The following is a 25,979-nucleotide window of genomic DNA, read 5'->3' on the forward strand; positions in this document are numbered from 1 at the left end:
ACATCAGCGAAACCTGAGAATGAAATAAGTATCCGGTGTTTCATGTACTGTAGCATTTGTATTGCCAGATCTGATCATTATCTTGGGCAAGCAGGACTTGACTTTTTTTTTCCCCCTAATTCTTAAATTGTACATTACTTTTTAAAAAGATGTTTGTGTGTGTTACTATGCTGGCAACCCTAGAAAGTAACTGGCAACTGATCTCTGTTTCCGGAAGATGTTTTTCTCCTTGGGAAGTACAGTTTCTCTTCGTGCTTAAGATCTTACCTCCTCATTCAGTGAGTTGCTTCTGAGGGAAAGCAGTATTCAAATGTGATCTGATGAATGTCACCTTTTGTAATTTTTGTTTTGTGTCAAATGTATGTTTCAGGACTACTTCACAGACTTAATCACTAACGAGAGCATTAATTACTTCAAAATGTCTAAGAGAATGTATCCCCATAGGCCCATTATGATGGTGATCAGCCACGCGGCGCCCCACGGCCCCGAGGACTCGGCCCCACAGTTTTCAGAACTGTACCCCAATGCTTCCCAACACATGTGAGTAACAACCTCAACTCTGGGACCTGCTGATCTTGAGCCTCTCCTTTGCTCCCCACCCATCTCCTCCCCTGCACCCCATTTCTTTCCACGTGGCATCTCCACAAGGCAGGAATGGGGCTTCTGCCCCGAGACCACAGATCAGGCAGGCCCTGAACTCAGGGGCTTGCTGAGGTGGCTTGATTACGAATCACATCTCCAACATCGTAAGTAACTGAACAATAACAAGAACAACAAAATGAACAGAGAGAAGCACATGGGGTGACTGGGGGGTGGTTTTGATCAAGGGCTTCCTTCAGTTGTCTCAAATAATATTCATCAACGTGATCTAATAATAATAATGATCAAACGGTATGTTTCTTATAGCAGCAGAGTGGTAGTGATCCACACCCCCAGTCTGGTTATAGAGACCTGGGTGAATTTCCTGGGCTCGGGCTGTCGCAGCTTTGCCACAGATGTCTGATTAGAATTGCTGCAGAGGCAGCTGCAGAGGGCATGCCCGAGAGGCCGTCTCAGGTCACGGCTTTAAAATAACCTGATGTTTCTTTTTGAGAGGCAGGAGCCTTGGGGAGGGGATTGGGAGGCCCAGAGGAGAGGCTGATGGCTTATGGCGATGAGACAGAGAGCAGAGAGCTGTATTAAGCTGACCATTCTCACGAGACGCGTGTAGTAAGTCTGGATACTTAGGCAGCGAAGAATGTGATTTTGTTTTTCTACTTCTCCACACCCGTTCTTCTTATCCATTGCAATGATATGCAGTCCTCCACGCAGAGCAGTGGGCTGAAAGTTTAACTATGAGAAGAGTAGGAAACAAGGAACTGATACGTTTCCTTCATCACTAAACCTCCAGAATTCATTCTTAATCTATTTGTGCTTAAATATTATCCCTCTTCAGCCACACTGATTTTAAAGCTATGGTCCCAGATGGGGAAAAAAATAAAGATTAAATGTACTTCTTTATGAAAAGAGATAAGTAACTACTGAAGGCATTCTAGTTGCTGGCATAACATATCCCTGGAAAACTTTTTATTCATATTTTTTATCTTATTATAACTAATAAACTTATGGCTCCTTGTCAGTGGTACTTAGATCCTCTCTATCATATCAAGTGACTTAGAAAGAAGGAAAGACGGGAACTAACAATACATAAATGAAGCCAGGTGAGTGTCCTACTGAGCATACCCAGAAACTTGGAGGATGGAAGTGTTTTGATGCATAAGATACTGTCGACAAAGAAAGCTGCCCCAGCAACTGAGGTATAGGGTCTGGATGATCCATTGTGTTTTGGAATCAACCCTGTGGATAAATATTCAAGACTCTCTACCCTATGTATAATTATGCAGCTAAATTCATAAATGAAGCCCACCAGGGACTAGTGACTCTCCATTAGCCATCACTGGCAGATGCAGTAACCTGCTGGTTCAGTAAAAGAAATAGGTCTTTGCAGATTTCTTCCATGCCCTGGGACTCACCTTTTCCTTTTCTTTGAGTCTGAAATTGCTTTCTTTGTTGCATTAGCAGAATCCCAGCCTAAGGTGATTTTCCACAACTGTAAACCTCACTGCTGTTTTCCCGGGAGTTTGAGGACAAGAAGTTGACAAAATGTGTTTTATGGCTCCTTAGAAGTCAGCTTGCCTTTGAAGCTTCGGGGCAAGGTCCTGAGCCTACAGGAAAATCAGCCACAGGTCAAAAGGTTCTGACAGCTCAGCAGTGTGCACAGACAGCAGTGCAGGATGAGAGAAATCTGCAGAGTTCTCGGGGCTTCAACAATAGCTTTAAAAAACAAAGAAGAAGCATCTCTGATTAAATTCTGCTTCATTCCACAAATATTTATGCGTGCCACCTGTGACACTGTACAGCACAGCAGGGATATAGGCGCAAGGAAGACACAATTGCTGGGACTTCCCTGGTGGTCCAGTGGCTAACACTCCACCGTCCCAATGCAGGGGGCCTAGGTTCAATCCCTGGTCGGGGAACTAGATCCTGCATGTAACAACTAAGAGTTCACATGCCACAACTAAGACTTCCTGGTGCAGTCAAATAAACATAAAATAATCTGCATTTTTTAAAAAAGAGACACAATTGCTCATTCTAGAACCAATGAACTAGGACAGAGGTCAGCACATGGAGGCCACTTCTGACTTGCCACCAGTTTTTATAAATAAAGTTTTATTGAAACACAGCCATGTTCATTCATTTAGGTATTATCTGTGCCTGCTTTTGCAATGCAACAGTGGAGTTGGGTAGCTGTGGCAGATGCCATTCAGCCTGCAGTGCCTAAACTATTTACTGTATGATTCTTTACAGAATAAGTTTGTTCTGGGCTCTTGCTCAAGGAGGAAGACAGACAAAGAGCCTTATCAAAGAGCCTTGTCAGCAACAGGCTCAGAAGCAAGTGCTAGAGCAGGGAGCCCAGGGTCTGTGAAAGTTTGGAGGAGGAAGCATACTCATCTTTTAGAAGAACCAGGAGAACTTCAGGGCCAAGGAGGCAGGCAAAGTGGACTGCAAAGGATGGGCAACGTTTCTGCAGCTGATAGACAGAGATTGGGTACATGATTTCAGGAAAAGTGGTCACCATGAGGCTGTCTAAGATGTGACCAAGGAAGTGAGGAAAGAAGTAAGGGATAAAGCTAGAGAGAGAAACCTGCAGGGTATTGAGAACGTGAGTGAATTTGTATGTAGCTGTAAACACAGTCCCTGGAGACTGTTTAGTCAAAGTAGACATCATATGTGACTTGACCATTTTTATATGTGAAGTTTTCGCTATTCCTTTTTAGTTCAGATGAACCACCTGTGTGCCTTACTGTGCTCAGGGCTCAGTCATGTCCGACTCTTTGCAGCCCCATGGACTGTACCCCACCAGGCTCCTCTGTCCATGGAATTTTTCAGGCAAGAATACAGGAGTGGGTCTCCTGTTCCTACTCCAGGATATCTTCCCGACCCAGGGATCAAACCTACGTCTCTTGTGTCTCCTGCATTGGCAGGTGGATTCTTTACCACTAGCGCCACCCTGGGAAGCCCTGTGAGCCTTACTAGTGATTCTATAAAGCTGAATCCACACATTGGCAGAGTGAAAGCTCTCAGGCCTTGGAGGCAAATAAGCACTGGTTCCTATCTCAGTGGTCCTTGCTGACCTGTAGGCAGTACCTTTCACCTCTCAGAACCTCCATTGTCTCATCGGTAAAATGGGAGTAATAACCAGCAACTTGGCATGATGTCATGAATGACAGTTAAAAGAGACCTCACCTTGGACCTGGAACACAGAAGCCACTTCATAGGTACTAATTCTCCGTGATCCTTCCTATTAAGATGAACCATAAAAAAAAAAAAACAAAACTGTTTTTGCTGGATTTGATCTTTCTTGACCTACAAAAAGGTGCTGTTTTGTTTGGTGAATTTCAACTTAACATTCAAGGGGAAGCAGCTAGGGAAGGAACAAGCTGGTTCTTGTCCGTTGTGACCTGACAAGTCTGTTGACGAGCTAAGACCTGCATTGATGAGGCTCTCACCCTGCCTATTCTAAAAACAGACAGAAGCACCAGCCTGGGCTGTGTTATCTTTGCCAGGTGCAAACCGTGCTCTTGGCAGTTTGAAGAACACCCTTAGCCATAGAAAATAAAAACTCACACGGTGAGTTGAGTGGTTCAGCTTCTGTTTGCTGCTAAGCCCGAGGCTTTGGAGCCCCTAGAATCAGGAGATCCGCTGTGTCTCCCACAGACCTTGAAAGCGTTGAATTCCGGGCATCTTTGTCATCAAGGTCTCCCTAGCCATCACAGGAGGAAAGGGCTGAAAAGAGTCCATGTGCATCTCTCTTGAGGCTGTGAGTGACTGCCTGGGTTCACAGTTCAGGCTGCACACAAAAGGAGTGAGACAAATTGAAGACAAGCTTTCCATTGTGCCGCTCGGAGCTCTTGAATGGCTGGTCTCCTTAGCAAGAACATGAGCAAGGCATTCAAGCAAAGCGATGCAAGAAGTTAAGTGCTTTGCAGAGATATTTGGCAGGCCCTGTGAAAACAGAGGAAGAAACTGTAGGTTCTGTGCTGTCGGGGGCAGGGGAGGGGGATGCAAGCCATGTGAGCACTTTCCTTGAGGTTGCCTTCCTTGGTGGTCAGGCATTATCCAGATGTCTTTCATCCGCCTTGGGTTAGAGCTATCTGACCCCCACTGCCTGGAGCGAATGTATCAGGTTTCCATGGTGTTTGCCATCGCCAACAAAGAAAGAAAGCCAGTTCAATATTGAGGCTAGAGGTTATGCCAACCAACTAAGAAAGAGAACGGATTATCGACCGCATGGAACAGGGGACCCTGTTTAATCAGACAGTGGCTCAGTCACTCCTGGCCTCTGAGAGATCTGAGGAAGTCTCCATCATGATAATACATATAATCATTCTTATCACAAAGCCCTTCACTATGACTAAGACTCTACTGCACGTTCCAGTAAATTCTCTCCCCCATGCTGCTGCTGCTGCTGCTAAGTTGCTTCAGTCGTGTCCGACTCTGTGCGACCCCATAGACGGCAGCCCACCAGGCTTCCCTGTCCCTGGGATTCTCCAGGCAAGAACACTGGAGTGGGTTGCCATTTCCTTCTCCAATGCAGGAAAGTGAAAAGTGAAAGTGAAGTCACTCAGTCATGTCTGACTCTAGCAACCACGTGGACTGCAGCCTACCAGGCTCCTCCGTCCATGGGATTTTCTAGGCAAAAGTACTGGAGTGGGGTGCCATTGCCTTCTCTGTCTCTCCCCCATATCCTCATAATAATGCTAAAGCCTCATCCTCTTGGCATCATTTCTCCTGGCATCAGTGATGTGATAATACTCACTTATAGACAAAAGCTGATGAGAAAAGAGATTACGTTTGCCTTCTTGATGATTCTGTGAGATGCTGAGGATCCCTTGACATTTTTCCACCAACTATGCCTCCATGACGGAGAAGGCAATGGCAACCCACTCCAGTATTCTTGCCTGGAAAATCCCATGAACAGAGGAGCCTGGTAGGCTGCAGTCCATGGGGTTGTGAAGAGTTGGACATGACTGAACGACTTCACTTTCACTTTTCACTTTCATGCATTGGAGAAGGAAATGGCAACCTACTCCAGTGTTCTTACCTGGAGAATCTCAGGGACAGGGGAGCCTGGTGGGCTGCCATCTATGGGGTCTCACAGAGTCGGACACGACTGAAGCAACTTAGCAGCAGCAGCAGCAGCATGTCTCCATGAACTTAAAGAAAAATTTTGTTCCAGTTCAACAGCTCTTTCTTTCTATCCCTGGAAATGCATTTGACTCTGTACACACACACATACACACACACACAGACACACAGGTTCATGTGAAATCAAAATTTAGGCAGAACAATCCACATCAACTAACTTGCAGATATTGTTCTGATCGTAGAGTTTGGGATGGACACAGCATGTCAAAGGGACAACTACCCTTAGGAAGCCTCAGAACATTTCTGAAACACCTTTGTTGCCTAAAGTTGAAAAGAAAGGACTTCCCTGGCAATCCAGTGGTTAAGACTCCATGCTTCCACTTCACAAGGTGCAGGTTTGATCCCTGGTCAGGGAACTAAGATCTAACATGCTGAGTCATGCAGCCAGATAAATTAATTCAAGTTGGAAAGAAATGTCTTGCCTTAAAAAGAATTTGCACATTCTCTCTTCATTTCTTCCACAAATACATAAAAGGATATGCTTTCAAAGAGGAGAGAATTTTAAATCCTCCATAAACATTTCTGACTTGAGCAGGATTAATTGCTCCCTTTGTGGCTCAGCTGGTAAAGAATCCACCTGTAGTGCGGGAGACCTGGGTTTGATCCCTGGGTTGGGAAGATACCCTGGAAAAGGGAAAGGCTACCCACTCCAGTATTCTGGCCTAAAGAATTCCATGGACTGTATAGTCCATGGGGTCACAGAGAGTCAGACACGACTGAGTAACCTTCACACACACACTTCCCATATTACCTCTGTATTCTTCTCTCTGTCATTTACTACATATCCCATTGCACTGGCTGTTCACTCAGATCCTTGATGTCCAGCCACACTTCAGAATATCCACACTTAACACCACACGAATGACACCCTGCTGCTATGCAAGGCATCTCTTTCCCAAAGGATCCATCTCTACTTCCCGTTGCCTGGTGGGCACGGCTCCTGCTGCCTTAGTCGTATGATACATTTTTGTTTAGCAAATGCATCAACATGTTAACCCTTCCAACTAGCTGACATTAAAACCCTTTTAAAAATAGTGTGAAAGTAGTTGAACAATTGGTTTTATGAATTAAAGGATACCTAGTGATAGTATAAATCCATAAATTTTTAGATTAAAAAATGAATACCCAAAGTTTATTAAAAAAAAAAAAAAAAGACTCAGCGGCTTTGCTCAAGTCACGTAAGTAGATAGGGATGAAGCTGAAGCCCAAACTCCACTCTTCTGGGCCCTAGATCTTCCCACTACACCAGGCCTGTTCAATATCTGTCACAGTCACAATTTTTAGTAGAAGTGTTCCCTATGTATGTATTGACACAATTTCTAGTTGGAGTTCATAGCATCATCGTTGGAAGAGTCTTTGAATTAGTTTTGTGATATGCCATTTTATTGTAAGGCTTGCCAACTGGCACTAGTGGTAGAGAACCTGCCTGCCAGTGCAGGAGATGTAAGAGACTTGGATTCAATCCCTGAGTCAGGAAGATCCTCTGGAGAAGGAAATGACAACCCTCTCCAGTATTCTTGCCTGAGAAGTCCCATGGATAAAGGAGCCTGGAGGGCTACAGTCCATAGTGTCACAAATAGTAAGATACAACTGAAGCTACTTAGCGTGTATCTTTTTTATTGTAAAGTTTTAGGATGCACCTGTAATCAAGACAATTTGATGTTATCCTGCACGTGTTCAGTTGTTACCCACCTAAAGACATTTGAACTCGAGTGGAGAATCTCTCCACAAAGTCTCATCAAGTTTCATTTTAGTGAAGGCTGGGATGGTGTGGCTTGGGAGATTGTCTAGAATATCCAATTTTAATAGTTTGAGTGTGTACTTCTTGAATCTGTACAATCAGCTTATTCTGGGAATTGAGACCTGTTTCTCAGTGAGAGATGATCCTGCTACCAATAAGGATATTAAGTGTTAGGATTTTTGTTGTTGTATGAGACTAGACGGGTGGCTTCCCTGGTGGCTCAGTGGTAAAGAATTTGCCTGCAGTGCAGAAGACTGCTTGCAGTGGGGGAGATGTGGATTTGATCTCTGGGTCAGGAAGACCCCTTGAAAAGGAAATGGCAATCCACTCCAGTATTCTTGCCTGGGAAGTCCCAGGGACAGAGGAACCTGGGGGATTCCAAGAGTCGGACACAACCAATCAACTAAACCACCACCACCATGAGACTAATAGCAAATGAAGAAAACACACGTTCAAATATAAAATACTCAAAATGTATTTTCTTTGGGGTGACAGCAGAGGCCATCAGTGGTACCAAATGAACTGCTAAGTTCTTTGTGTTTCCCCGAGAATGGGTTTAATATGCAACACATGCATTTCTTCAAACTATTTCTGTGCTACTAAGAATTAGTCTCCTAAAATGTCCACCCATCAAGAAGAAAGGGGACATGATTGATTTGAGAAATCTTATCCTTGTTATGTCAATAAGCAATGTTAGCAAGAAAAGCAAAGCCTGGGGAGAATCTGATATTGACGGCAAAAGTTGAACATGGAAGTGCAGTGGTCTGAGGGATCCGTCCGTGAGCAATACTGTGCTGAGCAACTATATTTTTGTTCAGTTGCTCAGTCACGTCCGACTCTTTGCAACCTCATGGACTGTAGCCCACCAGGCTCCTCTGTTCATGGGGTTCCTCAGGTAAGAATGCTTGAGTGGGTTGCCATTTCCTACTCCAGGGGATCTTCCCAGACCAGGGATCAACTCATGTCTCCTGCATTGGCAGGCAGATTCTTTACCATTGAGCCACCAGGAAGCCTGCGCTGAGCAATAACGCTGAACAAATGATGACTAGAGAAAAACAATGTGCAGAGAAGCCTTGCTAGTGAAAGCTCACCTTTTATAAGTATTGGAATCATCTTTTGAGACTTACAGGTGCGTTCCTAAGAGTATACGGTCTGGAGAGCACAGTTCTGGGCCAAACGTGTATCTGAACAGACACAGAAAGCCTCACCAGACCAGACACACATGGCTGACACTCTGACATGAATTTTTGAGGTTTGTTTTTCTTTTTTATGACAATCTCATCCTTTGTCCTCTCCATTTTCAAGCAAAGAGTCAGAGTTCTCTACCTTTTCAAATATGTCTCCAGGGTGTTCTGGAGGGTCAGACTTGATTCTGTATTTGTAACAAATGTAGGAACACAGCAGCTGGTGGGAGGCATCTGAGTGAGAAACAGAAGCAGCTAATATTTTAAATCAGGATAAGCAGGATAAAAGCTAAGAACTTTGGGACTTACTTTTTAAATATTTATTTATTTGGCGCTGTCAGATCTCAGTTGCGGCACATGGGGTCTTGGTGCGGTGCACGGACTCTCTAGTTGTGGCACGTGGGTTTAGTCGCTCAGCAGCATGTGCGATCTTAATTCCCCTACCAGTGATCAAACCTGAGTCATCCCCTGCACTGCAAAGAGGATTCTTAACCACTGGACCACCAGGGAAACCCCAGGACTTAACTTTTGATAGAAGAAATGTATGGATCACTTCTTTTAATGATGGGAGTTTGAGATGCTTGTTGGAGAGGACAGTTCAGTGTGACATCATGAAAGGAGCAGGGTTCCCAACCTGTCCTTTCTGAGCCATCTCCGTATGCTTTACTGTCTCGTTTGTAAAATAGGAGTATTTTATTTTCTTGGGCTTCAAAATCACTGTGGACGGTGACTGCAGCCATGAAATTAAAAGACACCTGCTCCTTGGAAAGAAAGCTATAACAAACCTAGACAGTGTATTAAGAAGAGACATCACATTGCTGACAAAGGTCCGTCTAGTCAAAGCTGTGGTTTTTCCAGTAGTCATGTATGGATGTGAGAGTTGGACCATAAAGAAGGCTGAGTGCTGAAAAATTGTTGCTTCTGAATTGTGGTGCTGGTGAATACTCTTGAGAGTCCCTCGGACAGCAAAGAGATCAAACCAGTCACTTTTAAAGGAAATCAACCCTGAATATTCATTGGAAGGACTGATGCTAAAGCTGAAGCTCCAGTACTTTGTCCACCTGATGCGAAGAGCTGACTCATTGGAAAAGACCCTAATGTTGGGAAAGATTAAAGGCAGGAGGAGAAGGGAGCAACAGAGGATAAGAGGGTTGGATGGCATTATCGACTCAATGGACATGAGTTTGAGCAAACTCCAGGAGATTTTGAAGGACAGGGAAGCCTGAAGTGCTGCAGTCCATGGGAATCACAAAAAGTCGGACACGACTTAGCAACTGAACAACGGACTACAGTAAGAGGCGCTGCCCTCTCGGGGCTGCCTCAGCCATCAGTGAGCTGTGATGTGATAAGCTCTCTCCCAGCTTCCTATGAGTATGAGTGGTCCCAGGTTTTGTCCTTTGAAGCCTCTGTGAAGCCTCACAAGAACTCTTTGGAGTTCTTGCTCCCATTACAGATATGTGGGAACACAGACTTAAAGAAAAAGAAAAAAGTTGCTCCAGATCACACACTAGTAAGCAACAGTCCTGGGCTGAGAATTCAGGTCTGATTCCAGAATATTCTGGAACAATTGGATATGTGGTTTTCCACCATTCCCTAAAACAGTCACCTGCTTCTCTGTGTCTCGCGTTTTTAGCCAACAGCTCCCAGCTCCGTCTGAATCACTGTAAGTTGATTCTTAGTTAGGGCAGCAAGCCTTCATTATCACAGGGCAGAGGGACAGAAGAATGCATCTTCCAGGAATTTGGCAGACACCAGCGGGAGGCACCCACAGGTCTTTGGCAAAAGATCAGTTTTCAACAACTGTCAATTCCAGCAACCCCCAACCTTCCACCTGCAGGCCCCTTGAACAGCTGCTATTCTGTGGGAAGCAGTGGCAGCCTGTCTTCCCCTAAAAGGCAAATGGTTATCCTCCCCCTCCTGCTGAGACTCCACCTGGGATCTTGTCCCCAGAGCTGGAGGGGGAGTGGTCATCTCCCATATTCAGAAATTAAGAGAAAAGAAAAAAAAAAAAATGGGATGGAGGAAGGACAGCTTCGACAATAGACCCAAACTCTCCCTTTTAATAAAAGCCAGACTGAACATATGTCATTCTGTAAATCCGGGAGTCCAATTTGAGGCTTGTAATTTGCTGCGAGCTTCCCTGTTCCTCAGGGCGAGGTGGATGGAGCCGTGCCAAGCACTGGAAGGTAACCGGTGGAAGATACGATTTACCCACCATGAGCCTGCTTCTCGGTTCCCTATTGTAATTTTTATTTGTGTTTGAGGTTTTGTGGTTAAAAAAAAAAAGTCAACTAGGTTTATTTTTAAATTAAAGCACACCGACATCAAAGGCAGTAAGAGGAGGCTGGTGAGGTATTATGAAGAAAGCCCGTGTAATCTTTTATAGCCATATTCTTTTTCAGGGCACGTATCAGTAAGTGGTGAAGGACCTTTCGTGACCAGCTTGCTCTATTTCTCTGACCTCACACTCCCCCCAACGGTGAAAATCTCTTTCCTCTGGGATTTAGAAGCTCCCCCTTCTCTCCTCCTCCTCTTCAGTCTCTTCCTCTAATCTTGTTTGTAAGGTTACATGCTGCGTTAAGAATAAGAAACCCGGGCTTAAGTCCTTTCCTACTGCCCAGGCTTCTGAAATACGAGGGTCTCATTTGGTCTGTGGTGCAATGGGAGATACGAAGAACCCTTTCAGACCAAAAATGGGACCATTCGGTTCATGAGTTGTCTGCTTGGTGAGCAGAGGAAAGTTCGTGCTGACAGTTTCTCTGATAAAGAATGGCAAGTGATATCTGAAAATTTGTTTATTTAATGTCACGGATTTTTTTTCCCACCCAGATCCTTATATAGAATACATTTGTTTATTGGCTTATGTAGGAAACTCAGGTACTTTGTTCTGGGCACTTTAAATAGATAGATAATAGATAAATAGACAGGTTTAAAGATTTTAGAGGGTGAGAGGCTGAGTTTTTTTGGGTTTTTTTTTATTGTTTTTTTTTTTGCTGCACCATGCAGCATGTAGGATCTTAGTTCCCCAATCAGGAATCGAACCCACGCCCACTGCATCGGAAGCACCGAATCTTAACCACTAGACCACCAGGGAAGTCCCTAGTCAGATTTGTTGTTCCTCAAAGCAGATTTTTATGAGATGCTCTTATCCCCATTTCCAGGTGAGCAAATTGAGCTACATTTACCTACCCTACAAATATGTCTCTTTAAAAGGAAGTTGACTGACACCTCTCAGCATAACTTGTACACTTTTAAGGACAGTTTCTCTTGTGCTCAGTGTTGTATTGGCATTCGTTAAGCAGCCAGCATCCATACAGATGATTAGGGTAACTTTCTACACAGGAAGGCCAATGGTACCAAAACAGCATTTTCAACTACTAAAAGAGAAGCGCTGCAAATCCACTGGTAGAAGAAAATATATAGTAACAGGTAGCATATAGAGAGCCTCATGTTCTGTGTACAGTCACGCAGCTCAGAAACTCCAAGTTTCCTCAATAGGAAATTTGCTCCATGACGGGACGAGTAGAACATGGTCGAGGCTTCTGGACTCACCAGGTCACAGTGATTGACTGTTTCTCTAGTTTTATGATGTAAACAATGTCACAGGATCTCCTGCAGTCATCATTATCCACCGCCTTTCACTGATAGGGTTCTCCCCGGAACAGAGAGCAGTAATCAGATTCCTCTATCAGCCTCTCTTGTTCTGAGAGACTGGCTATTTGCACAGTTGTGGTTCACACAAAGAGCAGCTTCAGATGCAGGAAGCCCCCATCATTTTACTTTCCCTTCATTTTGTTAAAGCAAATGAGCTTTGGAACCAAGTCCTGGTTCGATTCCCTGCTACTTTTGTTAACCTGAGAAAGTTAGCTTTGCTAAGCCTCAGTTTTCTCACCTGTGAAATGGGAATGATAAACCTATTTCCCAGAAGAGCTGAGCTAATTAAATGAGTAGATGTGAACAAAACACTTATCACAGTCCCTGACCCGTGGTAAATACTGAATTTTCACTATTAAACAATGTTTATAGGCTTCCCTGGTGGCTCAGACAGTAAAGAATCTGTTTGCAATGCAGGAGACCCGGGTTCAATCCCTGAATCGGGAAGATCCCCTGGAAAAGGAAATGGCAACCCACTCCAGTATTCTTTCCTGGAGAATTCCATGGACAGAGGAGTCTGGTGGGCTACAGTCCATAGGGTCTCAAAGAGTCAGATATGACTGAGTGACTGACTTTCATAGGCTTATCAGCTAAGGAGAAAGTTCAAACATGTTATAGTCTGATGGAGAGGTCAAATGAAAAACAATTCTCAGTGTGAAAAGCATAGATATATTCTAGCATAGATATGTTCTTTGGGGGTGTGAAGTGGCAGCGTCTTATGATCCAGGGAGTTGGGGAAGACTTCAAAGAGAAGGTAATGTACTTTATGGGTCCCCAAAGGGAAGTATGGGCACTGCTTAGATCTCTATAGATTAAATATAGGCTCGAACCACCTGTTTTAGAACAATAGGACTCACTTCCCTATAGTTAGCAAAAATTATGCCTGTACCTATATTGATTTGTCTATAATGAACAGCTTTACTGATAAACATGTATATTGTAGTAGACTTGCTTGTAATTCCAGCAAATCCAATAAATTGATGATATCTATATGTGAGGTTAGGAATGAGAAAAATTCAGAGACTAGATATGTAAGTAATCAATATAATACCCTAGTAAATTCTAGAGATAAAATGTGTTGAAATTATGATTCTTCATCACTGCACGTAACACATTAGTGACTATATTTAATAGCCTAATTAGCAGTAAACTTTTATGAGTTAACATCACCATGAGAACATTCCCTTCTACATTACTGAGTTTTATCTGTAAATTTGTAACATGACCACAATCATCTCGAGGTATTTTTACACATTTTATTCAATGAACCTAAATGAACTTGCACTAATTAGATTTTCACTGCCAGTCTTGGTTTTATAAGTTTGAACCCATACACCTTCAGAGAACTCGTGTGGTCTGGGGTGGTGCACACTTGAAATCGCTTTACAAACACAGAGATGTACCAGAGAGAAAAATTCTTTAGCTGTGTCTGAAGTCTTTCCTAAATGGTTATTTCACAACGTTTAACGTGAACTATTTCTCTAAATGACTAAAAAGCATATATAGTAAGACTCGTTTCTGGATATTTGCAGAACTCCTAGTTATAACTATGCGCCCAATATGGACAAACACTGGATTATGCAGTACACGGGACCCATGCTGCCCATCCACATGGAGTTCACAAACGTTCTACATCGCAAACGGCTGCAAACTTTGATGTCAGTGGATGATTCTGTGGAACGGGTAAGCCCGTGAACCGGCCCCAGGGATGGGCTTTGGTCCAGCTCCCCTTGTGCAGATGCATTCTTGCCAACCCTGCTTCTGTAGTAGTTGTTGTTTTTCATTTTGCGAGAGTGTGGGGGCTGGGTGTTCTGTGAACTCATCATCCCCCCTCGTCTTGTTCTCTTTCTAGGCTTGGTTCTTGTGGAGCCAGTAGCAAAAAGGAGTTGACCAAAAATCATAAACCTTTGATCATAAATCAAGGGTTATCACCACAAATACCTTCAGGGGTTAAGCAAATAGTGTAGATAGCTAAAGTAGATAGAGTATAAGGCGATAGGGCATGGTGAGGATCACGGTGAACTCAAATCTAAACTCCCTCATCTAACGCAAGGAACAGCTACTCAGCTTCAACTAATTTTGGTCTTGTGAAAATATGGATACAGTATTAAGTCTTCTGACTTTTAAAAGAAGCCAGAAATACAAAAATTGTATTTGAAATTTCCTGAGTTTTACAGATAACATAAACCAAACAAGACATGCCTAAAGGCTGGATGTGACTGGATCAGGCTCAGCGGTAGCCTGTTTTTAATCTTTGATAACTAAATATGAGGGATGATAGTCAAATTTGCTTTAAAATGGATTTTTCAAAGTAAAACCTTAAAGTTTGATGGTAGAGGTTGTTTTGTGTGGTTTTTTTTTTTTTTTTTCAAATAGGCAAAAATAAGCCAGATTAAGAAAAGTTATATAAGAATCAACTGTATTACTGGACTTTTTCCCTCCAGGATTGCAGGCAACTTGAAAAATGTGTATAAACGTACATGTTTGTCAGCCCTATTAAAGCAACTCTTGCCTTCTAAAAATAATGGAAAAAGGATTTGAGGGGAATCATGGCGACGCTATTGTCATCTTATGCCATCACAGTTGTTTCTGACTGAGGTCTGTGCTGTGTTTCAGCTATATAATATGCTTGTGGAAACGGGTGAGCTGGAGAACACTTACATCATCTATACCGCCGACCACGGTTACCATATCGGGCAATTTGGACTGGTCAAGGGGAAATCCATGCCATATGACTTTGATATCCGTGTGCCTTTCTTTATTCGTGGGCCAAGTGTAGAGCCAGGATCCATGTACGTATTTCTCTGTTTCCAACATTCAACTGTCATAGCTCGTGTATGTCTGAGATAATTCGATTACCAATCTCAGGGTCTGGTTTCCTTTAGTCCAAACAAAAAAGGGTGAGTGTAGGTTCATAATTTAGAAGACAAAACCTCCCGCCTACCCCACCCCTCCCCCAGTCCTGCCACATGCTAAATTAATGTCTACTCTTTCAAGAGAAAGGAAAAATAACTGTATCAATGATTAGCTCTCTCAAACCGACCAGAATCCATGAGACTGTGAACACAGACATAGAGTGTGATTTTAGGTATGTCATCCTTACCTTCTTTGAATCTTTTTTTAAAATGATAACCAGTGCCATCCTCTTGGTTGCTTTTTAAAAAAAACTATTACTGAAGAATTTTTAAAGGAAATTAAATGTTAAGAACTTTAAAGTTTAAATAATTTTAGATACATTTTATTTAATTAAAATGTATTTAAATGAACTTTAAATGAATTTTAAGAAAAGAAGCCTGAAGGACTGAAATTCCATTTCTGTCATCTTAAGTCACTGCATCCCTTTGCATGTCAGTATTCCCATCATAAATGGATTTTGTATGCCCTGCCAGCACACCATAATGTGTAGTGTAAAATGAGATCCTTTACATGAATCAGTTACCGAAAGCGTGAAAGAAAAGAGTGCAAGTAGAATTCAAAACCTGGGATGACCCTTCAAGAGCATCCAGTCTGGACCCCTGATTTCACAATGAAGAAGCTGCACAGACAGGGTACGCACGCCCCTCTCAGAGTTCCCCCATCCTGGATGTGACAGCAGTGGGGCCCAGATGCCAGATAATCTGAGTCTCATCTATGTGGCTTGTCTGCTGCTGCATTCCAGTGCATGCTGGGGAGGAAGTGATGGCAATAAGAAGGGCCGCTTTGGAGAATGTTATTATGTCTTTCCCTGGCTTCCCGGATGGCTCAGCAGGTGAAGAATCCACCTGCGATGCAGGAGACACAGGAAACGGGGGTTTGATCCCTGGTTCAGGAAGATCCCCTGGAAGAGGAAATGGCAACCCACTCCAGTATTCTTGCCTGAAAAAAATCCCATGGACAGAGGAGCCTGGTGAGCTACAGTCCACAGGGTTACAAAGAGTTGGACACGACTGGGTGACACATGCAAAGGAGTCATGTGCACACATGCATTGTCTCCAGATCGCTGGAAACTCCTGGGGAAGCACTGGATCTAGAGTTGGAAGGCTTTATGTTTGAAAGGCTAGGCAGCATACATTTAATTCAAGTATAAAAACCTTGTGTCCTTTTTCAGAAGATTGATTTCAAAGCCCTAGTTCAACAGAGGAGTGATGGACTCTCAGGTTTCAGAAGAAAATACATAGCCTACAAAAGCCAAACATCAGGCCACAATTTGTCTGAGGTGTGGCCAGAACTCAGGGGGACAAGCCTGTCTCCAGCCTGACCCCTGTGACAGTCAGTCTTTCTCTTGGTCCCAGTGGCTGAGCACTCAGGTACCTCCCAGAATCAACCACCATTCCTGGGCAACCAGATGAGAAGCTGCGAAGCAGTGAAGGCCAGGGAGTACTGGGATGGGAAAAACAGTCCTGGTGGGGCCCTCCACTGGTGCTGGGGCCCAGGCATAACCATCTTGTCCCTTTACAGAGTCCCACAGATCGTTCTAAACATTGACCTGGCCCCTACCATCTTGGACATCGCAGGGCTCGACGCACCTCCTGACATAGACGGCAAGTCTGTACTCAAACTTCTGGACCAGGAAAAGCCAGGTAACAGGTGCGTCAGTTTCCTTCCCCTCAGCCAGCCCCGAGCACACCAGCTCCCAGAGCCAGCCAGCAGCCAACAGAAGTGGAGGCAAAATACCCTCCGCCCCCGGGGATCGCCTTGAGCTGAGCACCTCCTCCGTTGTTTGTGAATGGCGTGATGATGGAGATGCTGTCCTGGTCTGCGGGAAGCGAGGGGTGTTGCTTTAAATAAACTGTTAGCACAGATCCATTTGGAAAAGTGTCCCAGTGCCAACAGTAAATATTATTACTTTGCTTCCAGGTTTCGAACAAACAAGAAGGTCAAAATTTGGCGTGATACATTCCTCGTGGAAAGAGGGTAATTATTGGTTCCTGGGGTGCTTCTGGGAACGAGTCTTTGTGGGCAGCTCTCCCTGCTGGGAATGTTTTTCCCCCTTATTTTGGTTTACTAAGCGTGTGGATTTCGTAAACCTAGTCATAAGACTCATCCTCCTCTGGCCAGCAGAGTAATGATGGCTGAGTCAGAATTGCAAAGATGGGACCACAGTCTTTATGAGGCCGTGGATTCCCACAGCGTGTGTCCACCTCAGTTCCTAAATGAACCGGTTAATTGACTTTCTCAGTTATCCCTTCCAGGTTCTGCCTGATGCCCTTCCACTTCTTTTCCTTATGTGCCTTTCCTAGTTTTGAATAGACAAATAGATGAGATTGTATTAATAACTGTTCCAGAGTCATTTCTGGGTTTCTCCTTTCTATTTGTAATGTCCATTGTCTTTGTTTTTCTCCATGCTTACCCTAGGCAAGAGAAAAACATTTCTATCATTGCTTTTTAACAAAAATGAACTTTGAGCCTATAAAGCTGAACATTTATGCTCAGAGTTTTGAAATGAAGATTTTGAAGGAAGTGATTTTCCTTCCCTGATCTCTCATCTTCATAATTCCCAGCTTGTAATTTTCCCAAAGGACTCATAAAATGTTGGGCTCCTGTGGGTAGAGACTTGATAACTATTTATTGCTTTTTGGAGAGTGTGGAGTCATGTGACAGGGAAGGAAAAAAAAAGACAGGCGTCACAGTGAAGGTCATTTCAGATCACTTCTCACATAAGCTTTTCTTTTTCTGTCAAAGGAAATTTCTACGTAAGAAAGAGGAATCAAACAAGAATATCCAACAGTCTAATCACTTGCCTAAATATGAGAGGGTCAAAGAACTGTGCCAGCAAGCCAGGTACCAGACAGCCTGTGAACAGCCCGGGCAGGTGAGTGACTCAGCATTTCTGTACCATCACTCATTTGCTTCTCCATTTCTGATGTAAAGACTTGCAACATGTCAGATAATGTACATATTGGCACCCCACTCCAGCACTCTTGCCTGGAAAATCCCATGGATGGAGGAGCCTGGTGGGCTGCAGTCCTTGGGGTCGCGAAGAGTCGGACACGACTGAACGACTTCCCTTTCACTTATCACTTTCCTGCATTGGAGAAGGAAATGGCAACCCACTCCAGTGTTCTTGCCTGGAGAATCCCAGGGACGGGGGAGCCTGGTGGGCTGCCGTCTATGGGGTCGCACAGAGTTGGACACGACTGAAGCGACTTAGCAACAGCAGCAGCAAGCTTTTCATAGCAGTCATGGAGTGCTCACTGCAACCCCTTTCCACTGACTGAGCAATGTCTGACTGGTCCCAGCTGGGTCTCCTCATCACTGCTTGGGCTTTCTCCATTTAAAAAAGATGGTGCTTCTAGTGAAATTTCTAGATATCCACCTAGTTAGCCAACATCAGTTCAAGATATCAGACTTAGGAAATGGATAGTCCTGTGTTAGAAAGTTCAGAGACTGTTTGCATCTAAGGAGAAAACCCCACCCCTCTTAACAGGTGATCAGGACGTGTCAAGAGATAGCTTAATCAAGATCTGAGGCAGATACTGAGCCTCTGGACAGCAAACCACCCCAAGAGCCATGATTGGGTTTCCACACCCTGGAGTAGGATCAGATGTCATCTAACCCGGAGAGAAGGACAGAGTCTGTGACCAAGGTTGAGGAATGAAAAGGGAAACCATATTCTATTTGTTTATTGTTTCTACCTGTGCTCACAAAGTTACTGACATCAAATATTTCATTAGATTCAATCCTCTTCATTTATAGAATATTAAGTAGAGAACTCAGGGCTACCCAGAACACCAAGTGTTACCAATAAGAACTAAAGAATTACCGTGCGGTGAATTAACACAGACCTGTTTTGTTTTGTTTTTTGGGGGAGGGGATGTTATTTCAATTTCTGTGTATTTTTTTTTCTTTCCTTTTTTTTAAAATACAAATTTATTTATTTTAATTGGAGGCTAATTACTTTACAATATTGTATTGGTTTTGCCATACATTGACATGAATCTGCCACAGGTGTACATGTGTTCCCTATCCTGAACCCCCCTCACACCTCCCTCCCGCTCCCATCCCTCTGGGTCATCCCAGTGCACCAGCCCCGAGGACCCTGTATCATGCATCAAACCTGGACTGGTGATTCGTTTCACATATGATAATATACATGTTTCAGTGCCATTCTCCCAAACCATCCCACCCTCGCCCTCTCCCACAGAGTCCAAAAGACTGTTCTATACATCTGTTTCTCTTTTGCTGTCTTGCATACAGGGTTATCGTTACCATCTTTCTAAATTCCATATATATGCATTAGTATACTGTATTGGTGTTTTTCTTTCTGGCTTACTTCACTCTGTGTAACAGGCTCCAGTTTCATCCACCACATTAGAACTGATTCAAGTGTATTCTTTTTAATGGCTGAGTAATATTCCATTGTGTATATGTACCACAGCTTTCTTATCCATTGGTCTGCTGATGGACGTCTAGGTTGCTTCCATGTCCTGGCTATTATAAACAGTGCTGCAATGAACATTGGGGTGCACGTGTCTCTTTCAATTCTGATTTCCTTGGTGTGTATGCCCAGCAGTGGGATTGCTGGGTCATATGGCGGTTCTATTTCCAGTTTTTTAAGGAATCTCCACACTGTCCTCCATAGTGGCTGTACTAGTTTGCATTCCCACCAACAGTGTAAGAGGGTTGCCTTTTCTCTACACCCTCTCCAGCATTTATTGCATGTAGACTTTTGTATAGCAGCCATTCTGACTGGCATGAAATGGTACCTCATTGTGGTTTTGATTTGCATTTCTTTGATAATGAGTGATGTTGAGCATCTTTTCATGTGTTTGTTAGCCATCTGTATGTCTTCTTTGGAGAAATGTCTGTTTAGTTCTTTGGCCCATTTTCTGATTTGGGTCATTTATTTTTCTGGAATTGAGCTGCACAGGAGTTGCTTGTATATTTTTGAGATTAATTATTTGTCAGTTGCTTCGTTTGCTATTATTTTCTCCCATTCTGAAGTCTGTCTTTTCACCTTGCTTATAGTTTGCTTCAGAGAAGGCAATGGTATCCCACTCCAGTACTCTTGCCTGGAAAATCCCATGGATGGAGGAGCCTGGTGGGCTGCAGTCCATGGGGTCGCTAAGAGTCGGATACGACTGAGCGACTTCACTTTCACTTTTCACTTTCATGCATTGGAGAAGGCAATGGCAACCCACTCCAGTGTTCTTGCCTGGAGAATCCCAGGGACGGGGGAGCCTGGTGGGCTGCCGTCTACGGGGTCGCACAGAGTCAGACACGACTGAAGTAACTTAGCAGTAGCAGCGGTATAGTTTGCTTTGTTGTGTGAAAGCTTTTAATTTTAATTAGGTCCCATTTGTTTATTTTTGCTTTTATTTCCAATATTCTGGGAGGTGGGTCATAGAGGATCCTGCTGTGATTTATGTCAGAGTGTTTTGCCTATGTTTTCCTCTAGAAGTTTTATAGTTTCTCATCTTACGTTTAGATCTTTACTCCATTTTGAGTTTATTTTTGTGTATGGTGTTAGAAAGTGTTCTAGTTTCATTCTTTTACAAGTGGTTGACCAGCTTTCCCAGCACCACTTGTTAAAGAAATTGTCTTTTCCCCATTGTATATTCTTGCCTTCTTTGTCAAAGATAAGGTGTCCATAGGTGCATGGATTTATCTCTGGGCTTTCTATTTTGTTCCATTGATCTGTATTTCTGTCTTTGTGCCAGTACCATACTGTCTTGATGACTGTGGCTTTGTAGTAGAGCCTGAAGTCAGACAGGTTGATTCCTCCAGTTCCATTCTTCTTTCTCAAGTTTTGGCTATTTGAGGTTTTTTATATTTCCATCCAAACTGTGAAATTATTTGTTCTAGTTCTGTGAAAAATACCATTGGTGGCTTGATAGGGATTGCATTGAACCTATAGATTGCTTTGGGTAGCATACTCATTTTCACTATATTGATTCTTCCGATCCATGAACACAGTATATTTCTCCATCTATTAGTGTCCTTTTTGATTTCTTTCACTGATGTTTTATAGTTTTCTATATATAGGTCTTTTGTTTCTTTAGGTAGATATATTCCTAAGTATTTTACTCTTTGTGTTGCAATGGTGAATGGAATTGTTTCCTTAATTCTCTTTCTGTTTTCTCATTGTTAGTGTATAGGAATGCAAGGGATTTCTGTGTGTGGATTTTATATCCTGCAACTTTACCATATTCATTGATTAGCTCTAGTAATTTTCTGGTGGAATCTTTAGGATTTTCTATGTATAGGATCATGTCATCTGCAAACAGTGAGAGTTTTACTTCTTTTCCAATCTGGATTCCTTTTATTTCTTTTTCTGCTCTGATTGATGTGGCCACAACTTCCAAAACTATGTTGAATAGTAGTGGTGAAAGTGGGCACCCTTGTCTTGTTTCTGACTTTAGGGGAAATGCTTTCAATTTTTCACCATTGAGTATAATGTTTGCTGTGGGTTTGTCATATATAGCTTTTATTATGTTGAGGTATGTTCCCTCTATTCCTGATTTCTGGAGGGTTTTTATCATAAATGGATGTTGAATTTTGTCAAAGCCTTTCTCTGCATCTATTGAGATGAATCATATGGTTTTTATTTTTCAATTTGTTAATGTGGTGTATTACGTTGATTGATTTGCGGATATTGAAGAATCCTTGCATCCCTGGGATAAAGCCCACTTGGTCATGATATATGATTTTTTTTAATATGTTTTTGGGTTTGGATTGCTAGAATTTTGTTAAGGATTTTTGCATCTATGTTCATCAGTGATATTGGCCTGTAGTTTTCTTTTTTTGTGGCATCTTTGTCAGGTTTTGGTATTAGGGTGATGGTGGCCTCATAGAATGAGTTTGGAAGTTTACCTTCCTCTGCAATTTTCTGGAAGAGTTTGAGCAGGATAGGTGTTAGCTCTTCTCTAAATTTTTGGTAGAATTCAGCTGTGAAGCCATCTGGTCCTGGGCTTTTGTTTGCTGGAAGATTTCTGATTACAGTTTCAATTTCCGTGCTTTTGATGGGTCTGTTAAGATTTTCCATTTCTTCCTGGTTCGGTTTTGGAAAGTTGTACTTTTCTAAGAATTTGTCCATTTCTTCCAAGTTGTCCATTTTATTGGCATATAGTTGCTGATAGTAGTCTCTTATGATCCTTTGTATTTCTGTGTTGTCTGTTGTGATCTCTCCATTTTCATTTCTAATTTTGTTGATTTGATTTTTCTCCCTTTGTTTCTTGATGAGTCTGGCTAATGGTTTGTCAATTTTATTTATCATCTCTAAGAACCAGCTTTTGGCTTTGTTGATTTTTGCTATGGTCTCTTTTGTTTCTTTTGCATTTATTTCTGTCCTAATTTTTAAGATTTCTTTCCTTCTACTAACCCTGGGGTTCTTCATTTCTTCCTTTTCAAGTTGCTTTAGGTGTAGAGTTAGGTTAATTTGACTTTTTTCTTGTTTCCTGAGGTATGCCTGTATTGCTATGAACCTTCCCCTTAGCACTGCTTTTACAGCGTCCCATAGGTTTTGGGTTGTGTTTTCATTTTCATTCGTTTCTATGCATATTTTGGTTTCTGTTTTGATTTCTTCTGTGATTTGTTGGTTATTCAGCAGCATGTTGTTCAGCCTCCATATGTTGGAATTTTTAATAGTTTTTCTCCTGTAATTGACATCTAATGTTACTGCATTGTGGTCAGAAAAGATGCTTGGAATGATTTCAGTTTTTTTGAATTTACCAAGGCTAGATTTATGGCCCAGGATGTGATCTATCCTGGAGAAGGTTCCAAGTGCACTTGAGAAAAAGGTGAAATTCATTGTTTTGGGGTGAAATGTCCTATAGATATCAATTATGTCTAACTGGTCTATTGTATCATTTAAAGTTTGTGTTTCCTTGTTAATTTTCTGTTTAGTTGGTCTATCCACTGGTCTATTGTATCATTTAAAGTTTGTGTTTCCTTGTTAATTTTCTGTTTAGTTGGTCTATCCATAGGTCTATCCATGGTCGGGTATTAAAGTCTCCCACTACACAGACCTGTTTTTAAGGAAACTGAGAACATAGGAACACAAACTAATTTAAATACTCTTGCTTGAAATCTATGCTACCTGGGAGAAAAACACTATGTCACGATGAGAGGGACTAAATTTCTGCCTAAGTCATTACAACTTAGAACAGAATTGGAAGAAAGAGAAAAAATAACATTTATTGAGCTTTTGCCTTTTGTTAATATGCTGAGCCTAACACATCTTTTATTTTTTTATGGAAAGACATTTTATATATAGCAGTGTGTACATGTCAATCCCAAACTCCCAATCTGTAAGGCACTGTATGCAGTGTTTTATACACATTAGCTCAATTTAATCATCACCCCTGTCAAGAGAGGCATAGTCATTTTCATTTTACAATCTGGGAATCCATAAATTGTCTTATTCTAAAACTTGGGCCACTTTATGCCTTCCAAGGTAAATTTTTAACAAGAGGAAGAGAAGTTCAATTCTGTCTTTTCTTTCCTTTTTTTAATCTGACCTCTGGATAGTCACACAACTAGCCAACACCAGTTCAAGGTATCAGACTCATAAAATGGGTAGCCCAGTTATTATTGAAATGGCCTCGTTTCTTATACGCTTTTTATATGGCATCTAACCATATTGAATAGATGTTCATAATAAACTACTTGACCCTCATCCGCTCTGTATTTCCTTGTGTCTTTTTGTACACAGAAATCTCTTTGAAGTGGAAAAAGGTGAGGAGGGAGGGCTATTGAATTAAGGGATAAAACCAAGCCTTCATAGCACTCTGCTAAGCCTTAATTTTCAAGTGTTTAGTGGAGAAGCTTAGACCTATTCATTATATTTTAATTTGAAGTCTCCAAATCCTTCTTGTGGAAGCTCCAAGTAGTATTATGACTAAAACCTCAGAATTGTTTTGTAGCTCTAAAACGATTTTTATGAGGCAGCCTCAATAGACTAATTTTACTTCTATTCAGGAGTTGGAAATGTTCAGTGTTAAATATATCTCATGCACATTAGTGATCTGGTTGCTATTTCAGCTAAGTGGAGAGACTTATAACCCTTTGAAGATAAGGTTCATGGCCTACCTTTCAGTATACACTTTTGCAAACCTCTCTATATGGCTCATGCTGAAATTTTAATTTATGTCCTCAAGGGCAAATACAGCATAAACTAGATTACTGGCCCCAGCTCTTCACTCATTTGCTAAATGCCAACTATGTTAAAAACTTCACTTTGCTTTTTTTTTTTATAGTTTTCTAAACGCATTTTGCCCCCATGAAATGTTTTCATGCGTGGCTCCCTGGAATTTTCCTCTGTTGCTTTGTTAATCACTCTGAATTTGGTTTCTATCACATGGAGAAGGGAATGGCAACCCTCTCCAGTATTCTTGCCTGTAGTATCCCATGGACAGAGGAGCCTGGCAGGTTCCATGGGCTCACAAAGAATTGGACACAACTGAGTGACTAATACTTTCACTTTCATATAAGTATATAAGAACATTAGCAATGATCTCTTTGAGAAGTGCCTGAATTAATGGGCAAAGAATTACACTCGGCACAATGGTGATTTCTCTCTATAGGTGGTGGCAAACCATGCCTTTAGAAGCTGAGAACTTTGAGAAAATTTTGAGCCTCTTCAAGGCAGTTATTAAACCTATAAGTCCAACCTGACATAGCTTGGTTATATTCTATAGAATCTTTGTATGTCGGTTTTTTGCTCTTTCTTTTTGGCTCTACTTTGAAGATTACCTTTTTTTAAAAAATGGTAAATTTTCATTTATTATCATTTATTTATGATAATGATTTAAATAAAGTTACCTTTTATTTATTTACTTGGCTGCTTTGGATCTTAGTTTCGACATATGAGATCTCCACTGTGCCATGCAGGATCTCTCATTGTGGCCACGGACTCTGCAGTTGTGGTGCAAGGGTTCAGTAGTTGTGGCATGCAGGCTTTGTCACTCTGAGGTTGTAGGATCTTAGCTCCCTGACCAAGGATCAAACCCAGGTCCCCTGCATTGGAAGGCAGATTCTTAACCAGTGAACCACTAGAGAAGTCCCTGAAGATTGTCTTTTTATTTACTATATCATTGGCTTTTAGAAGGGAAGAAAAAGTCCAGAATAATGAGACTGTTCAGGATCAAGATGACAGCCAAGTCTTGAACTGACTTGCTTGGGTTTTCTTTCCTTGACATGGGTTTTACACCTGGCCTGTGCCCTGCTTTTCTTGCTCTCACCAAGGTTAGCTGCCTTCCTTCAAAGGGAACACCCTTGGTTTGACTCTCCATGGAATGTAGAGGAAAAATCAGCACCATTAGCCTGATTCACTTCACTCCTAATCCCCCAAAAGATAGTGCCTTCCCCTCACTCCTCCAACAGACCCCATGTCTGGTCTCCTAGGATGGTTTGGTACGGTCAATGTGGATTCAGGAAGTGGAGTAAATAAAAGAAGGAGCAGTGTGAAGTTCAGAAGTTTGGGTTAGAATATTGGCATCCACTCCCTTCCAGTTGTATGTTCTTTCAGAAGACGGTTTCTCCTGTGTCTTGGATGTTCTGTCTCTGGAAAGAAAATTGATCTGTGTCTTGGGAGGATAAAGTGCCATCATGTATGTAAAGTTCTAGGTGAGCTTTAAAGTAGTGTGTGAGTATTGTTCCAGGCCATCTTACCTGTTGTTTTCATTCCTATGAAGCCAATAGGGAACGAAAATGGGCCAGAATCCCAGACATTT

At 42.3% G+C, this 25,979-nt stretch overlaps 1 protein-coding gene across 7 annotated transcripts in view; it reads left to right on the forward strand.

The window, feature by feature from the left end:
• The window catches only part of SULF1 (sulfatase 1), a 199,909-nt gene that overhangs the window by 133,401 nt on the left and 40,529 nt on the right, over positions 1-25,979 (forward strand). For 6 of the 7 annotated variants that reach the window (XM_027561145.1, XM_027561142.1, XM_027561140.1 and 3 more), the window contains 6 exons: positions 371-540; positions 13,860-14,010; positions 14,944-15,119; positions 16,765-16,893; positions 17,164-17,220; positions 17,989-18,118. In XM_027561145.1, coding sequence (XP_027416946.1) covers positions 371-540; positions 13,860-14,010; positions 14,944-15,119; positions 16,765-16,893; positions 17,164-17,220; positions 17,989-18,118 — 813 coding nt within the window. The remainder of the gene's footprint in view (positions 1-370; positions 541-13,859; positions 14,011-14,943; positions 15,120-16,764; positions 16,894-17,163; positions 17,221-17,988; positions 18,119-25,979) is intronic. The other variant, XM_027561144.1, reaches the window with a different exon arrangement.

Source organism: Bos indicus x Bos taurus, chromosome 14, assembly GCF_003369695.1.
Source record: "Bos indicus x Bos taurus breed Angus x Brahman F1 hybrid chromosome 14, Bos_hybrid_MaternalHap_v2.0, whole genome shotgun sequence".
In the NCBI taxonomy this organism is placed as follows: domain Eukaryota; kingdom Metazoa; phylum Chordata; class Mammalia; order Artiodactyla; family Bovidae; genus Bos; species Bos indicus x Bos taurus.